This window comes from Boleophthalmus pectinirostris, unplaced genomic scaffold (genome assembly GCF_026225935.1).
Source record: "Boleophthalmus pectinirostris isolate CB_2022bp ecotype Guang Dong unplaced genomic scaffold, ASM2622593v1 HiC_scaffold_18, whole genome shotgun sequence".
In the NCBI taxonomy this organism is placed as follows: domain Eukaryota; kingdom Metazoa; phylum Chordata; class Actinopteri; order Gobiiformes; family Gobiidae; genus Boleophthalmus; species Boleophthalmus pectinirostris.
Window position 1 is genome coordinate 30,714,825 of NW_026571133.1, and position 18,462 is coordinate 30,733,286.

The 18,462-nt window shown below is 38.3% G+C and overlaps 2 protein-coding genes across 4 annotated transcripts in view; both read left to right on the forward strand.

The window, feature by feature from the left end:
• Nucleotides 1-7,587: 7,587 nt before the first annotated feature.
• On the forward strand, nt 7,588-14,780 carry cercam (cerebral endothelial cell adhesion molecule). The gene is made up of 12 exons (XM_020940240.2): nt 7,588-8,001; nt 9,272-9,382; nt 9,657-9,774; nt 9,862-9,996; nt 10,366-10,570; nt 10,701-10,820; nt 10,919-10,995; nt 11,078-11,184; nt 11,291-11,423; nt 11,898-12,025; nt 12,207-12,410; nt 13,861-14,780. Exons 1-12 carry the CDS (start codon nt 7,799-7,801, stop codon nt 14,090-14,092), a joined length of 1,773 nt encoding a protein of 590 aa, XP_020795899.2. The 5' UTR covers nt 7,588-7,798; the 3' UTR covers nt 14,093-14,780.
• A 156-nt stretch (nt 14,781-14,936) lies between these two features.
• Nucleotides 14,937-18,462, forward strand: part of sardh (sarcosine dehydrogenase) — a 29,132-nt gene continuing 25,606 nt past the window's right edge. The window contains exons 1-6 of one of the 3 annotated variants that reach the window (XM_055153872.1): nt 15,553-15,714; nt 15,860-15,888; nt 16,447-16,631; nt 16,798-16,934; nt 17,212-17,390; nt 17,684-17,863. In XM_055153872.1, the coding sequence (XP_055009847.1) occupies nt 16,450-16,631; nt 16,798-16,934; nt 17,212-17,390; nt 17,684-17,863 (678 nt within the window). In that variant the 5' untranslated portion in view covers nt 15,553-15,714; nt 15,860-15,888; nt 16,447-16,449. Of the gene's footprint in view, nt 15,214-15,552; nt 15,715-15,859; nt 15,889-16,446; nt 16,632-16,797; nt 16,935-17,211; nt 17,391-17,683; nt 17,864-18,462 lie in introns of those variants that run through there. The other 2 variants (XM_055153871.1, XM_055153870.1) reach the window with 2 other exon arrangements.

Sequence of the window (18,462 nt, forward strand, 5' to 3'; positions counted from 1 at the left end):
AGAATGTTCAAGAAACATTCCTGGCAAAGTAATGAAACCTCTGAGATGGGGGACCCCCATCAGAAAAAAAGTTTTTTTTGTTTTTTTTTCCCCCTCTCTCTCTTTCTATTTTAGCATCATTCTACTTGTGTGTGTGTGTGTGTGTTTTTTTGTATTGGCCTCGGGTCTGTTTTTTATATATGCTTCATTACTCTGTTAGAACATGTTTTTGCATTTTGTATTGTACATGACTGGTAACATTACTATGTTACTGGTAGCATTAGTACGTTACCAGTTCATTTAGTGGTTAGGATTGAAAAGAAGAATCATGATCAAGTTAAGAAAAGCACAAACACATTCACTGTTTGTTTTAAAATGAATTGTGTAAATCAACGTATCTTATCATGTATTCTAACTGTATTCTAACTGTACCAGACTGAACTACAACTCATACAAACTCGGACAGCTCCCAGTTGCATTACACAAGCTAAATTGTGCCTGCTTTGAATAAGAAACAAGCAGGAAGTAGCTATATATGAGATTCAAATTACTCCTCCTTATATCATACTTCATTGTCATTGGCCTCATTTGGGCCTGTGGAGCTCAAAGTAAACATGGGCACATTTTCAAACCATCACAAACAATATCTCCATTTGGGCCCTTGCAGCCTTCTTAGCGGCGTGGCTTTCATGTTGGCTGCAGCTCTTGGTGGTGTATAGCTGAGGGGGGGAGAGTGGACACACAGACACAGCAGGGGCCACTGTGGTTCTCCCCATTCACAAATCAATGTTTAACCCGTTTGCTAAAAGGGCCTGGCGGGGGAGAGGGGAGAGTGAAAGGGGGGAGAGAGAAGGCTTGGATGGAGGGGTGGGTCTTGCATGGCGCTGTCCCATCCAAAGCTGCAGCACAGGAGAGCCAGGACAAAAGGAGCCGGGGAATCCTACGAGCATGCAGAGGTGCAGGCATGTCCTCCTGCTGAGATGTGGGGCAAAGAACAGAGGTGAAGGAAAGTGTGTGTTATTGAGTAGAAGAAGGAGAAGGAGAAGGGGTAGAAGATCTGAGAGGAGACAAATACAAGGTTCTTTGAGAAAATGTCCAGGGTTAAAGAATGTTCTAAATGTATAAACGATTAAATATCCTATACTACGCAACACTGACTCTTGCAAATTTTAAGATATGTTAGAATGTTGTTACTTCATCATCATTTATTATTAGTCTGTCTACATCTCCAAAGCTCAAAATGCTCTGTTCCACCTTGTGATGTCATGAAGCGGTAGTGTTCAAGTTATAAGTTATCTTTCACCTTTTGCTCAGTAGATGTGGACAGTTCAAGAAGATTCTATAGAAATTAAAATTTATATATTTATTTAATCTGAGTTCAGGTGAAAACAGCAACAAGGTCCAGTCACCACATCCAAACATAATTCAGACAATATTTAAAAATAGTCTCAAATCATATTTCATTTTCCATTTCAAAATCTTTAAGAAAAAAATAGTGTCATAGTTACAGTAATCTTCAGTAAGTTCTTTGTGAGAAAACCTTACCACAACTGTTTAAATATTACGTAGACCTAATAGAGAAAAAAATAAATAAACTTGATCACACTGGGTAAGTCCGCTTGTAAAATAGACCTGGTTCATTTCTGTGAGAGCCTGTAATATTTAGAATGAACATCAGTGATAGAAGTGAGCCATGATGCACTAGCAGCAGCATTGGAGCAGACAGCAGAGAATGGAAGGAACCAATTACAGAGCAGAGTGCCCACAACCACTGCACTGTCTGCACCAGTGTTAAGGCCATGACAGCACAGACACTTTTTTAGCTTTTATTACAATTCTTGTCTTTGCCTACAGTCTATTAAGAGCACACTTAATATTCCTGTGCACATGATTCTCATTTGTTCCACTGACACCTCCAAGTTTGAAGCCACTGCCAGAGATGACCACCTTATTACAGCGATGTGTCTACAAGAGAGTGAAATTATTTCTGAAGAGCTAGTAGTAAAAGAGGTTGTTCCAAAATAAACACACAATAAAAAGTAGCAGAGATGGTGCCAAAGTACACAATAAAAAGTAGCAGAGATAGTGCCAAAGTTACAATCTAACAGTATGGTGAGCATTGAGAGCTCATATAGTGCAGATTTCAGTCATCTTTCCTTTTCCAGACATGACTAACAATTGCATATCATTGGAGTCATTTTGATTCACAGTCGTCTCCTGACATTTACTTTGTCAATTAAAACAAGAAGTCTCACTGTCCAGGCCCTGCCAACACACTGTATTTAAATTTCCACAAGTGAAATGAAAGTTGCCCTATCATTGATCAGAAGTTTGCTTTGGCTGCAGCTCAAATGCCAGCTCCTGAGCCCCATAGTGATAAAGCGCACCAGTATAATAGTGGGGATTAAAAGATTAAAAGAGGAATCTCCCCTAAACGCAGAACTAAGTGTTTCCTCTGGTCTCTCTGCCACACACACTCACACAGTCCCCCCCCTCCCCGAGCCCTGCTCCTGCCTAAACATCCCCCAGAATTCTTTGAGAGTGGCTGCACTGTTGCCTGGCAACGGGCCGACGGACAGCGTCATCCAGGGAGCAGTGAGAAGATGAGGCAGAGGAGTCTCCATAATCTGCACTCACTTTGAACGCATCGCACGCAAATGACACAAACAAGGCTCAATGAGCGCTCAGATCATATCTGTGACTACAGACAGATAGGGTTTAACACTTTCTATGCAAATGGTAAGGCATCTTACAACTTGTAAAATCAATTTACCATTGGAATATCCAAATACCAAATAATTAAATAAGACAAAAGTGGACAGAATGAAATAAAATATTATTTACTCATCATAATTTGTTCATTGTGAATTAAGTTTTCTTCTTCATGTTTTATAGTTTAAAAGTATCATTATAAAATATTAACTCACTTGAAAATAACACATTGTATTTTAGTATAGGTAGGGCAAAAGAGAGAAACATTTTTCACAGATTTTGTTTATTATAGACATTACTTGTAATGCAAGTAATATTACTGAATGTGTATTATCTACAGATTTACAAGAGGTCTGACACCTCAATCTGCACCGGAAATCCCTGCTCCAGGAATCATTGTCTGTGCACACATTTCACACAAACATGCAATGAATAAATTGATACTTACATCTCAACACAGACTGATGGCAGCACATCTGTACAGGTTCAAGTATTATCATCATTCCTCAAATATTCTCACGATTCTTATTCTCGATCACGTCACACAATCCCGGCCTTTCACTTTCCCTGCTTTATCTGGCCCACCTGACATTTCAACTGTCAATTAAAACCAGGGCTGTCTGTGTGCATCACTGTCCAGGGTCTCCAACCTTTCTAATGGATGTAATGCTTCAAGTTGATAAGACCGATTGCCAGATTGTTTCCTTATTGTGGTTTAAACATAGTAATACTGTATAATGAATCCAGACTCATTTTTGCATCATAATCACCATAGCCACATTATGTAATATTTTACCAGACAAAGTGAATTTGAACAGAAACATTTAGGAACCCATCTCCAATCTTGAACGCTTAAAGACTGGTCCATATAATATTCATGAGATGTGATAATGCAATCATAGTGCTATCTCGGAGCTCATAATCAGATTACATGTGGCATTGGCAGAGTAGTTAGCCCAGGATCGGCCCACTGTGCTGACTAAGAAACTACAGTCAAGTGAACGACCTGTTTTTACTGAAGCAATCCTATCTGAGTGCTGCTCCCAGATTGGCCACCTGGGTATAAGAGACACACCACAGCATAGGGCACATTACAGGGCTGTTTATTAGAATCTGTGCTTCATTTATGGCACTTTAAAAGGTGCATGATTTTTCCAACAAGTATTTGTAGATTGAAGGAGCTTGAACAATAGAAAACAAAATCTATCTTATGCATACTGCTTGACTGTGTCTCTAAAATGATGCTAGAAAACCCATTTTAGTTTGCAATAAGTCATTTAATATGGTGCCTTTTTTTAACATACGATCTAAAATAAGAATTTGAAAATAAAATGTTATATCATGACTTATTTTTTCTTGTCTATGGCCACACAAATGCACATGATGAAGTATGACTTATTTTAATATAGCCCCAAAATATAATTATTAATTACATAGACATAGTTAATTACATAGTTTTATTTATTTATTTCATTTATGTATGTATGTATGTATGTATTTATTGATTTTATAATTTTTTTATTATTATATTTTGTTATTTATAAGTTTTAATGTATGTGTAAGATTTTTAAGTTTTAATGTATTTACACAATTATTGATGGGAACAATTTTACAACATTTCAGTCTGGTGAATGGAAATCATATTCACATTCTAAGCACAATATTCAGAATAGTTGCTCTTATTTTTTGTATTTTCCTCTGTGCCCTGAAATAACACTAAACCCCACATTGTAGTGAGATGGAGGCTAAAATCAGCCTATGCCCCAGAGGCCCACACAGGAGCAGCACATGCAGACAGAGCTCACTGAGTAGGTGCTGAGTAAGAGGGTGCTGCCCAGACCCTGAGTGACAGGTATTGACCCTCTCAGCCAAAAGATGTCTCTGTGGGAAGGCTATTGATTATCGCCACGGCAATAAAGGTCCCGGAAGCTCAAGAGAATGTCACGACTCTCCACTGCGTTTAAAAATGCCTAGCAAATAAACACAAAGGCAGAAACATTGTGAGGGTGATACATTGAGACCAATAGACAGGCATTCTCTCACTGACTGAAGATGAAAGAGAAAACTAGGCAGGGCAAAGATAGAGGCCCCTCCAATAGATTCTCCATGCGGTTCTTGTATGCTTATTTGCTTACGTTTGACTTTTTTATCTGGCAACATGTTTGTAAGAACACACAAACTGCACATGGTTGGTCCCCATCGCTTTTCTGTATGCCTAATAGCTTGCATAATGAATGATATAAGATGGTTTTAACTGGACATATTATGTAAATAGACTTATGAACTTTAAACTATTACAGTGTATTCTCATCATTATCTTATTACAACTGATTCGTACATGTTTGGGTAGTTCTGTATTGTCTTGAACTGGCTTGAAAGCACTCCTATCTCCTTATCTGTACTTACTTGCCATTATAAAAAAAGAAAAAAAAAAAAAAAAAAGAATGAAAAAGCAATATCAGATCCAAGTAATACAAAATTCCAAAAAGCATAATATTATTAGCCTCCAAGCACAATTATTGCCTATGTAATTTTTTCGAAAAAACAGACAAAAGAACTATCCAAATCAAGAAGATGACTTAGGCAATTTGTGTTTTTTTCGATCGAGGTCGAGGACTGAGCCAAAGAGACTGACAGATTCAACAAGGTCTGGAGACTGAGACGCAAAACTCAATTTGGACAAAAAATTACTGAAGTAGTTATGCTTTGAGGCTGGCAATATGTCCTCTTTAAGAGGTACACTACTGTAATGTAGGATTCTGGCGTAAATGCAGTGATATAGGCTATAGATATATTTTTTTCGGCTACCCCATTGCTGTCAATTCTTGCCTGGGATCAAGAATATGCACAAGTCAATTCTGTGTTTTCTTATCAAAAATGAATGAACTATATTTTCATTCTTGTAAAATCTCTGACATCCAAAATGCAGCCTGTAAGAGAGCATCACAACAATATATCACTCTCTTGACCTTGTAGTTGACAATTGCAGTTCGAGTTTCACCAAGTGCCCAGTTAAGAGCACTGGACAACATCTAACCTCTCAACATATACTCAAGAGTTGATCCATTTACCCTCTGGAGCCCCTCTTTTGGATATCACCCATCTTCATCTCCGTCCCTCCGTCTGTCCCGCTGCCATTCGTTCACACACCCTCGCACACAGACGCCAGCCCCACCCTTGACCTCTCTGTGAAAAGTTAGTGCACCCGAGGTTGAACCCTGCAGCCACAAATGCTGGGAAAGTGACCCTTACATATTAATAAGTTTGCCAGCCAGCGTATATATTTGTGTGGCTGTGGCGACACTTTGGGAGACATGAATAGGCCAGATCTGACCCTCGACCTTTGACCTGTCCACAGAAATGACCCCTTTAACCTGACGTGGCCATTGTCAGCCATGACTCCCCCGGCTTATTCATGGAGCCCGCCAAAACAGTTGAATTTTATTTTAGGTCATTTGCGTATTATTTTACGCCTACAGATATGCCAGGCTTTATTTCTGCTTATCTCCCACAGTCACCACTTCTGCAGTTAGTGCTACATCTGCTGGACCACCTCTGAGATGCTCAAGTTCTCATCATTGACTAACCCTATCTGTATCTGATGTTCAATATAAAGAATTATGTAAATAACAACTAAAGATAACTGAATGCAGAAACAAATTGTTGCCTATTACTGATTTGAATATGAAACAAAAATCTAAAAGATCTCAAAAATGGTCCACACCACAGCAGACAGTAAGTTAATATGGAAAAAATGGAAAGAGGTTTTTGTTTTATAACATATATTACACATATTTTAATCTAAATCAAGGTCTTATGGTTGTGAATCATCTATAGCTATAGGCTTGGTATTAGTTATAGTTAGATAGCAGTAGTGGTTGTAGTAGCAGTAGCAGTAGAATTATGCAGGATGTACAGCTGGTATACTAGTGTGTTGTTGAACCTCCTGTATTGAAAAGGATAAAACGTATACAATAACTTTCACACAAGGACACTATGCAGTCATAAAGTGTGTTTACCACATAGTGTAGGCCATAAACAAACAGCTACATTTGCCAGTGTCCTATAATGGGACTGTTAAAGCAGAATAAAGATGCATAATAGATAGAACACAAAAAGCCTCATGAGAGCACTCTGATACTGCGTAAAGGAGCCCATTGTTCATTTGCAGTTGCTAACAAAGTTTGTATGGACATTTTTTTAAAGATGACATAATGTGAGTGAGCAAAGAATCAATTTTAGTGTCTTAGAGTCTTTCTGTATCATTTTAGATTAGATAAATAATAAACTAATAAAATAGCGAATAAACTAGTCTCATATGGGTACACTTAAAAGTAATTGATTGAATTGAAATGATTTTTTTTTTTTTTAAACATTCATTGGCATCACAGTCCATATAAAAGTGGTTTACATCATCATCGCCATCATAAGATGTTTTTAAAAAAACTAATTTAATTCATATTTTTGCATCAAAGTAAGTTGTGTACAACTATTTTAGTTCATTCATTAGTTTCTGAGGCACATCTCTGAAACAGCTGATCTCTTTAGATCAAATTCTCCCCCTGCTGGATACAATGCGCCATTACATACAAATACATGGTGTGAGATGCAGTGACTGACACCGGAGTTTGGATGATAGCTTTAGCTAGTTTTTAGATTTTATTTATTTTTTATTGTTACATTTGCTCACAAAAATAAATAATAATTATGTGGTAATTGTTCTCCCAATGCTGTATCCTAATCCTGCTATTACGCACCAACTTTACGCATATAAATGGTACTGAGCTGTAGGCCTAACTTCTCAAAACGTAGCACTGAAAGTAGGATGTCCTTTAGATGGCTTTCACCGTCGTAAACGTCATAGTTAGCATTTTTCAGCCAGTGGGATCATGGAGGCTTAAGAGATTTAATGGATCTCGTTTTATGGATACTTTAACGCGTAACTTTTCTAAGAGCGGAAGTTGAAGCTCCAGATTTCGGATGACTTTTCGGTGTAGGCAGAACGCTAAAAGGGGGGGTCGAAGTTTTGGGAAAGCCCTTCTTCAAGTGCTGACGCGTACAGGGGAACGTGCAATAGACTCTCAAGCTTCGTGGGTCTACTTTCGCCATGCTACTTCACTGTCTGTTGATCTGGACACTTTTGGCCCAAAGTCATGGCTACTTCTCGGAGGAAAAATACCCAGAGGAGTCCAAAATGCAGCCTCCTACCGTGGTCATCGCTATCATAGCCCGAAACGCTGCTCACTCACTGCCTTACTACCTCGGGGCTCTGGAAAGACTGACCTACCCTAAAGAACGCATCTCAATATGGTGGGTAGCTGCATGCACCATAGCCCGTTTCTTTCTGTTTATATGGGAGTGGAGGGGTCTTCTTTTCATCCGACTTTAGTAGCCGTTCAAAAGGTCAATGGCATTTAAATGAGTTTGTGAATACGGCTCCAGCCCTCCCCAGCTGCTCCCTCTCAGCCTTTCACGCACCCCAGTCACTTCCTATTGAGGGCTGAAGTTAGGGCTACGATTCTTTATATTCATTAGACTTGTTGACATTGGAGGGATCTACGCACTGTAATAGTAGATAAATGTGAGTTTTTGTCTGGGGTCTTACAGTTAGACAATTTAGCAGCCTCCCTTCTGTTCCTGGGCGAGTATTGTAACATTTGTGCCTTTTCTCTAAGTCTCAGGCCAAAGTTCACTGCCATTAATTTAACGCAACTGAAATAACATTGTACAAGTTGTATGTCTCATGGTGATATAGATTTGACTGTATTATGGAAATATAGCCTAAATGTAACAAAACCAAATATAAAGGTTCTACTACTTGCTACTTGCCAACATGATATACATATTTTATGTCTATTGAAATACAGTGATGGGAAGAATACTTTGAAAATGTATTTAGTTACAGAATACAGAATACCTGGATACAAATGTATTTTGTAACATATTCTGATATATGGTCCAATCAGAGTACTGTATTCTGAATACTTAGAATACTTTTGCTCCAAGGTACATTAGAAAAGAATGAGAACTTAGCACATTAATTACTTGAGATGGGTGCACTGGAGGAGAAAGAGCAGCCCAAGAACATAGAGAAAAATGCTGCAAATTGTAAAATTTATTAGGACAAAGTTAGTCAAAGTAGTTTGTCCTAATAAATCTCACAATTTGCAAGTAAGACGGTGTGTGGGATTTTTCTCTATGCACCAAGGTACATTGAAATTATAATATAAAGATGCAACATAGGATTAAAAACAGCTTTATGCTTGCTTTGCTGTGTTTAAAGCATTTTCTATCACTAATTGGAGATGGAAAAATCACACATGCACAAGGAAAGAGTTGTACATTTTTCTCATTGATTGTGTGCAGTTTAAAGCTGAAATTAAATGATCAACTACCATAATGTATTCCCTTGTTTTTAAAAAGTGACTGTTTTCTGAATACCGCCAAATGAAAAAGTAACTGTACCAGAATAGAGTTACTCAAAAGAATACTTATTGTCGGTACATGTATTGAGTTACTTCCCAACACTGTTAAAATATGATCCTAATATTGTCTGCATTATCTTTTATTTATTTAACAGGGCAGCCACAGACCACAACTCCGACAACACCACAGCTATACTTAAAGAATGGCTGACTATTATGCAGAAGTATTACCATTATGTTGAATGGAGACCGATGGACCAGCCGACGTAAGTTAAATGTGCACATCATCAAGTGTAAAGTATGTCAGTGACACTTAAAATTATATCATACTAAATACCTTTATATTGACTTGGTATGGCATAACTAAGAGATTGGATCATAGAGTGGCATGTGTAAAAAAATACATTGATCTATATTGCATTTCCTAGTAAAGTTTAGTATAAGCTTATTAATATAAGGATTTAGTTTATACTTTATTGACATTATCAAATAGTATCAAGATGTTGTTAGTTAATACAAGAGTCTTGATTTCTTCTCCAGGTCTTATGCAGGTGAATTGGGTCCGAAACACTGGCCAAACACCAGATATGAGTATGTGATGAAACTGAAGCAGGCGGCACTGAACTTTGCGAGGAAACACTGGGCTGACTACATATTGGTAACAGTGCCACATTTCTATCAGCAGGATCATATCCATCTACCTAGTGACATTGTTTAACATTTTCTCTTTATAAATTCTCTTCAGTATGCTGACACAGACAATATCCTCACCAACCCAGAGATACTCAACTTGATGATAGCTGAGAACAAGTCCGTTATCGCCCCTATGCTGGACTCACAGGGAGCGTACTCCAACTTCTGGTGTGGCATTACTCCACAGGTAAATAAAAACAAACTAACTAAATTAACCCAACCTGTCACACTGTAACTTACACATTATTCAGGCTTTTTAAGATACTTTCGACAACAAAACTTTGGCCTTACCGGTAACTACAGAAAAATACCTCCCAAACTTAGTTACCATTAAATTGGACACAGTGGCAGCTTATGTCAAAGTCACTAATCTGCTTAGTGAAGGCAGTTTTAGCACAGAAATTATGCATAATTGTGGGGGACAACAAACTAACTTTGCAGGTTTAATTAAAGACACAAACCACAACTCCGGCTCAAAAAAAAAGTTAATATTGCAAATTACAGGACCCTTAAGATAAAAATGGCACTATTATATTCTGTCTAAACTTTATTTTAGGGGTACTATCGCCGAACTGCAGAGTATTTCCCCACCCGACACCGCAATAAAGTTGGCTGCTTCCCAGTGCCCATGGTCCACTCCACAATGCTGCTGGATCTGAGGAAGGAGGGCATGAAGAAACTGGCCTTCTTCCCCCCACACAAAGACTACTCCTGGCCTTACGATGACATTATAGTTTTTGCCTTCTCTTGTCGGGCAGCAGGTTCGTCGACGCTTTAGGTGTTTTTCTATCTCATTATCCCCAAACATAATATAATGAGCTTACTACAAAGCATTACGTACAAAAATGTAGTTTACCATTTCTATGTTCTTTGGTTTATTTTGCTTTATAGAAATCCAGATGTATTTGTGCAATAAGGAGCGCTATGGTTATCTGAACGTGCCACCTAAACCTCACCAGACTCTGGAAGATGACCGGCTCAACTTTGTTCATCTCCATTTAGAATCTATGAGTGAGTGTTACATTTCATTTTTTTACATGTTACACACACATAAAATAAATGCATACGCTTCTGTTAGTACTAGCTACTTCACTACATCTCTATTTCAGTTGATGGTCCACCCATGTTACCATCTCGTCATGTCCACATGGAACCCAAACAGAGAGACCTCATGGGATTTGATGAAGTGAGAAACACATTTCTGTTGTTGGGTAGAATTTTGATTAACATTTTTTAATGCTGTAACATAATTCATATTTCTACTCCAGATATTTCTCATAAATCTCCAGCGTCGCCCTGACCGCAGAGACAGGATGTTATATTCTCTGAATGAGCTGGAAATTGATGTGAAGGTGGTGCCTGCTGTGGATGGAAAGTGAGTGATGGCTTTATCTGTCATGTTGTATGAAAACAAAGATGATGTATTCAGAGTTCTTTTACAAACAATGAAATAAAACATCTGCGTCTTTATATAATTTTAGTGCCTTGAACAGTAGTGATATAAAGATTCTGGGGGTGGACCTCCTGCCTGGTTATCATGACCCATTCTCTGGACGCACTCTGACCAAAGGTGAAGTGGGCTGCTTTCTGAGCCATTTCTTCATCTGGAAGGAGGTATGAGCATGTGCACAAGTTATAATCTATTTTAACTGCTGTCTAACATGTAATTGGGAGTGGTGCTAGAAATGAGATGCTTATGGATAATGAAAGGATATGTACATAACATATAAAGAGGAAAATAGCTCCAGGAAAATTTCACAGACTAAACTTACAGCAAATGCAATTACCCTGTGTTCTTATTGTAAACAAGAATATGTTCTTCAGTGTATGGTACCTGATTATTTTAGGCAAACAAACTGGCTCAAATTATTCCTCACTCTTATGAATTTCAAACTGTATGCGTTTATAAGCTCTTTTCACAACTCTCAGAGAGCAAAACTAACAACAAGGATCCATAGTTTATGTCAAATCTAGTAATGGTATTAATGTTTTTTTTTTTTTTTGCAAATTGTACTTCTAATTGAAGAGAATAATCGACAAAAATGTATATGTAGCTGATTGTTTTTTGGTGCATGCAATTCCCTCCAGATTGTGGATGTTCAAATGGACAAAGCTCTGATCTTTGAAGATGACATCCGATTCCAAGCTAACTTCAAACGCAGAGTGCTCAGACTGATGGAGGAGGTGGAACAGGCAGAGCTGGACTGGGATATCATGTAGGAACACATGGTTTATATTTGTTGCAAGTTTCTACAGGCAGATATTGTGAAGTACCTTTCACAGTTACCAACATTTAAAATTATTTGTATCAAAATAATTATGCAGAACATCCTATTACTGTTGACAATTACAGTTTTGCTTTTCAACCTTTCTGTATCTTCACCTTGTTTCTTACAGATACTTGGGCAGAAAGAAGGTGATCCCTGGAGAAGAGGAGCCTGTAGATAACATCCATAACTTGGTGTGGGCAGACTACTCTTTCTGGACTCTGTCTTATGCCATCTCTTTACAAGGAGCACAGAAACTGCTCAATGCTGAACCGCTTTCCAAAATGCTGCCAGTTGATGAATTTCTTCCCATCATGTACGACAAGCATCCCAAGTACGTATATATCTCAAAGCATCCTGATATATACTTTCAGTTATATCCACCACAAGCTGTGTTAAGTGCCAGACTGATGCTGCTAAAATGATAAATTAAAGCTAAATATATTTGTTTTATAGAGGCCAAATAGTGCAGACTTGCTAAATAGACAATTTAGACTTGTGGCTTAGTGTGTTGTTCTTAAAATGGAAAGCCTAATTAGATTTCATGTTGCCTGAATTAAAATAGCAGGTTGACAACCCTTGATAGTTTAGATCTTGTTCACATTTAAATGCACACTTTGTCCTGTGCCTTTTCCTTCAGATATTCTCTTTCAGGGGTACATAGTGCATAAAATGGCTTCATTTAGCACAAGCCATCTCTTAAGGCTTCTTCTTATAGCTCTGCTGTTTGGCAACTGTGGCAATGGCACTATCCACATATGTATAGATAACTTGGGGCAAAATTCTTCCTTTTTGGAGTAAATTTCTCATGATTTTTTCCCATAAATATTCTGGGGAAAAAAAAGCTCGTTGGCCTCCACGATATCTTGGAACTCTTAATATTTGAAATAATTTGAAATGTCTATGGGAAAAATGAAAATGGTCTTCTTTAGCTGTTCTGTTGTACTTGTGAAAAAATGCATAAGCAAACTCAGATGGTTGATGTCTAAAAGCTTTTCTTATTTTTAAATAACGTTTCAGCAAAAAAAAAAAAAAAAAAAAGCCTTCTTCAGATATTTTTCTTGCTTTGGACCACAGTATAAAAAACAAAACAACTGTTGTACTTCTATGACGAACCACTCAGCTTTGTTTAATATAACAATAATCATTTTCTACAGCTTTAAGATGAATTGTGTAGCTTTTCTGTTGGATGTTTCTTGTCTCCATGGAACTGTTACTGCTTTGCTTAGAATGTTTCACCATCCAACATTTAACTAGCAGGTGGCACCACCAGGCCATGTTGCAGGTGATATCTGTAGAAAGGCACAGTAAAAACACATTTCATTGTGCTTTGGGGCAATAAAACACCTATAATGTAAGAAATAGTAGATGTACATGTTTAATGCCATTATGTGGAACATCAGGACAAAGGAGTAACATCTCCATAGAGACAAGCATGAGGAGGACCTCCAGCAGAATAGTTAGGCTATAGTAACACAGGAGTCAAAGCAGATGAAATACACAAATCTACAAATCAGAAAACTTGGCAGTGCATGTGTGTTCATGCATGGGCTAAGGCCTCAGAGCCAGCCCACTTTCCTTCTTTGCTGCACCTCTTTGAGTCTCATTTGATATGCTTCACTGGTTTGGTAAGAATGGGCAACTGAACAAGGCACATTGGACCTGCTGTTGTTCCTCACATTCAAAATTACAGTAACAGAAAAAAAAATCACAGCCTTATTTTGTCTTATTTCATAGAGACTATTTCAACTGTGTTTAAACTTTATTTACTTATCTTTTTGCAGTGAGGATTACAAATCCCATTTCCTCAATAGAAATTTACAAGCCTTCAGCACACGCCCCCTATTGGTTGAGCCAAGTAAATACGCAGGCGATCCTGAGTGGGTGAGTGACACGGAGACGTCCACTATCTGGGATGATGATTCAGTGCGCACCGATTGGAGAGGCTCGCACAAGATACTCAAAGGATCATCACCTCCAGAGATGCTGTCCAGTGCCTACAGGGACGAACTTTAGAGAAAAACTCAAATGCTGTGAAGAGTATATGAGTCTAAAAGGCAGTGGGCTGCAAAGACTAAAGAGGAAAGACAAAACTTGTTTGCACATAGCCTTTACAACTGGACATCGATGAAGCATGGAAAAGTGGTTTGTTCTTTTGGAAAAAAAACAAAACAAAACAAAAAAAACAACAACAGATTTTTCCAATATAATTAAGGACATTCTTTTGAGAGGAACTTGCACAGTCTAAGAACAATTCACCCTTATGCACCCCTACATTGTGTATATAGGGTGTTTTATATTTTTCTTGTGAGAGGACTTGATCCATTTGCACAGTAATACTAGTTGTGCACATATCTCATGTAATTTAAAATGTTTGATGTTTTCTTCTCTTGCATTTTTTCGATAGCCTGCTAAAAAGGCTAAATACTGCAAAGACACTGGTTGACAGATCATTCATTCAAGATTGTGCATGTATGATTTTCTAAAAATTGTAAACACATTTGTACTTTTTAAAGGTCTACAGTGTATGCAAGTTGCCAAATTATGAATGGGTGAAACAACAACAACAACACTTTTGTATTTCATGATGTGCTTTGTGTATGGAACTCTGCCTAATTTATTAATGGTATATTTTGGTTGCAGACGACATTTTTTTTTTTTTTAAAACCAAAGCCTGTGTCGGCCTACATATATATATAATGTGCTTATAAAAAGTGTTAAACCCATGCTTTGCTTGTGCAATACCAATTGTAGTTTCAACCATCCACCACAGGGAGGAGCCACAGGATTAACGCAATCACCAAAGCTATAAAATGAAAATTACAGCAAATAGCTGATTTGAAGCCAAGTTATGTTTTAATCGTAAACTATTTCAAATGTCGCTCTAGTCAATTACAATATGTTCAGCAAGACATACTTCCTCGTTGTGTGTCAGTAGATAGGTATACGTAATTTTTGTTTTTCGTTCTACACGTGTAAACGGGCTCTGCTCCAACTCTCCTTTTTGCCAGGGCAGTACGAGCCGGAGCGAACTCCTTTTCACCGGAGGAGACCTAACTCGGCCTGTGAGTGGCTGTTACTAGAGGTGGGGATATCTGAGGTGAACTTGGCAAAGCAGGAACTGCATACACAGACAGGTACCGTACTTGTACTTAGTACCTTCTGTGCGTAAAGCGCGAGCTGCACTACTTTTGCATGATTTGACATAGGCCTGCAGACATCTGCTGCAGCTGTCTGTTCTCATTTCTGAACACTTCCACTTTGCATTCAAAATAGCATAATCATGCCATAATATTTAGCATATAATGTACTCAGTTTTACTGGGGGACAAAACGGAAACAATGCAGTTTTAGTAGACAAAGTTTTCTAAAGCCCAATGATACTGCTGACATACATATATAGATTGATATAATTCTCCCGCCCTCTGATGTAACTTACACATATGTAATGTATGTTGAAGGTAGCCTAGTTGTAGTAGTAGTGGGAGGGCCAAACGGCAGAGGAACTCGGCTCCTCTGACAGTCGTGCTGCTGTTCCAGTCGAGCCTCACTTTTGGGGACACTTTGAGCTCCGAAAAACAACGCTTCCATTTCATTAGACACTTGTTTTTGGGATCAAATCGATTGGATCAACCGTAGGTATGCGCAAAAACACTGCACAATCGCGAGAAACGTGCTGCACGTGCTGCTAAGTTTTCCATCGTGCGTGTTTTGCTACGGTCTACGTATATTTAGCCTATACACTGTGACACTCCATGCAAACCCATGCATTCATTTTTTTTAGTGAAACTGAAGTCGTGGCGTGTTGGTTACGTAAGTATTTTACACATCATAGACAAAAAAAAAGCCGCTGATGTGGTTTATCAAACACTTGACTTCATTCACTTTCCAGCTTAAGTGAAATGATACCATTGAAACACCAAATCATATCACTTTTAGTAGCCTACTGCTGTTAATTTTTAGAACTGCTTTAATTCGAATCACACGTTTTCTTAGAAATAGAGGTCCAACACTCATGAAAAATGCAAACAAGTTGTTTGTGGAATTGATATTTTCAGAAGCACAAACTTAAAGAAGCACAAAATCACAGTTGACTATTTAATGCTATTATCACCATTATCCTTAGATAACATGAGTAGCTCTAATGTCAGCTGTGCAACTTTCCTGACCCCATGTTGATAGAGCAACATTGCAACATTGTCTCTACTTTGACCAGAGGGTCAGATTGCCTTACATTTCATAGTGCACAATGCAATTTATAATATAATATTATATTTATAATATTATTATTTTCCCCCTGTAATTACATCATAGTAAATACTAAATGACATCATGTATTTACCAATATTTATTTTCTAATTGTCCATCCAGTCCATGGCCTTTATAGGGAGTGCAATTCGTCGAATACCATCACTCCGGCCACCAGTTTCTTCCCTGTGTCGGACTACGTCCCGGGCCTACAGCTCAGAACCCACCAAAGAAAAAAGTGTTCCCTACGAGACAACCCTTAAACAGGAGGATGGGGCCTCCTCCGGACCCACCAAACCACTGCCCAGGTGAGCCTCTACTGATAATCAACCCACTATATCTCCTTTGGTCACAGATCATCATACTAGATTTTTATGATAATTAATATCTACAATAAAGCATGACTCTGTGGTACTTACAAAACTTCAAAACCCCCAAATCTTCTGCTTTTTGCTCATCACCTCACTGCTGAAGGTCGGCAGATGCAGTAGTAATTGGAGGAGGAAGTCTGGGCTGTCAAACCATCTACCACCTGACTAAAATGGGCATGACCAATGTTGTTTTGCTGGAGAGGGACAGACTAACCGCTGGTACTACGTGGCACACTGCAGGTAATGAACAGATCTGTTTAAGCAGGTTTGCTTCAATATTATAAGAAGTAATTAGTTATTACGCAGTTTGCCAGTATTTGTCAGTATTTTTGGACTATACAACATTGTTTAAAGCAATCCACTATCCTTATAATTTCTTTGTGATTTGAATTTGCTGCTATTATGAAGTTAAAAAGAAATAAATCTAAAATTGTTTACTAGTCACCAGCATATGGTTGCTGCAACAGAATATTATAATATTCAAACAATCCAGTTGATAATACTTGTCCTGTTTAAGGTCTACTATGGCAGCTTCGCCCCAGTGATGTTGAAGTTGAGCTCCTGGCACACACTAGAAATGTCATAAGCAGAGACCTGGAGGAAGAGACTGGCCTCCACACTGGCTGGATCCAAAATGGAGGCCTATTTATTGCCTCTAATAAACAGAGGCTGGATGAATACAAGCGGCTCATGTCGGTGAGGATTAAGCATAGTTTGTTTGTTTGTTTTTTTCGAAATTGCTTAGATTAGTTGACTTAATATCATCAGTTGGCTACATGGTACTATGGTGGTCCTAACCTGATAAAATGTAGAGGTTACTGAGGGTTAGACAAATGTATGTCTTCAAACCAATTGTTTTTGAAAAACCTTGTATTTTATCTTTATACAACAAATGTGCAACTATAAAATGAACTTGAAATACAATTTAAGCCTCAAAAGCAAACTATTAAAGACCCTTTTAAACACATTTGCTTTCCTCTCTTTTGTAGCTGGGCAAAGTTTATGGCATTGAGTCTCATGTTCTGTCACCTGCTGAGACGAAGGACCTGTACCCTCTCATGAATGTGGACGATCTGTATGGAACTTTGTATGTACCCAAAGATGGAACCATGGACCCTGCAGGCACCTGTACCACCCTGACCAGGGCTGCCTCAGCCCGGGGCGCAACGGTAACTGAGTTTCTGATGGTTCAGTTCTAATGGGACAGGTATTGATCTGGGATTTTTATGACCTACCATATACTGATGTCTTAAAATATTTCTGTTTTCTGAATCTGTAAGAATACAATACAGATACAATAAATACACATTGTCTTCTTCACTGTATTGATAGATGAAACATTACAATTAGGGGTGGGCGATATATCAATATTTTAAATATATCGAGATTTTTAAAACTCGATATGAATTCTGACATATCGTATATATCGATATATGCTTATATTCAATTCTGATTTCGCCACTTCGCTTGTTTACCTTCTCTCTCGTCGCCTCCGCGCGCTCCCGCCTCCCTGATTTTGTTCGCTCGTGTCTCCTTCACTCCTCACTACCGCCCTGAACGAAGAAAGTAAAAGCTTCAAGCACCACGAACCTTTTACACCATTTACAGACAAAACCATCAGCAGCACATCCTCATATTCCACTGAGTCGCGTCCTTTAGCCCGAAAGAAGCTAAACGAGCTGAGCTGCATGAGAAGTGCGCTTAAGTTTCGTTTCTGTAAAATGTAAACACACGTGCGCAAAACTGCATTAAACACATTATTATTGCA

Coding starts and splice junctions, on each gene's coding strand:
- cercam (XM_020940240.2), top strand. CDS start 7,799: ATGCTACTTCACTGTCTGTTGATCTGGACACTTTTGGCCCAAAGTCAT. Junction 8,002..9,271: donor AAAGAACGCATCTCAATATG/GTGGGTAGCTGC, acceptor TTTATTTAACAG/GGCAGCCACAGACCACAACT. Junction 9,383..9,656: donor AGACCGATGGACCAGCCGAC/GTAAGTTAAATG, acceptor TTTCTTCTCCAG/GTCTTATGCAGGTGAATTGG.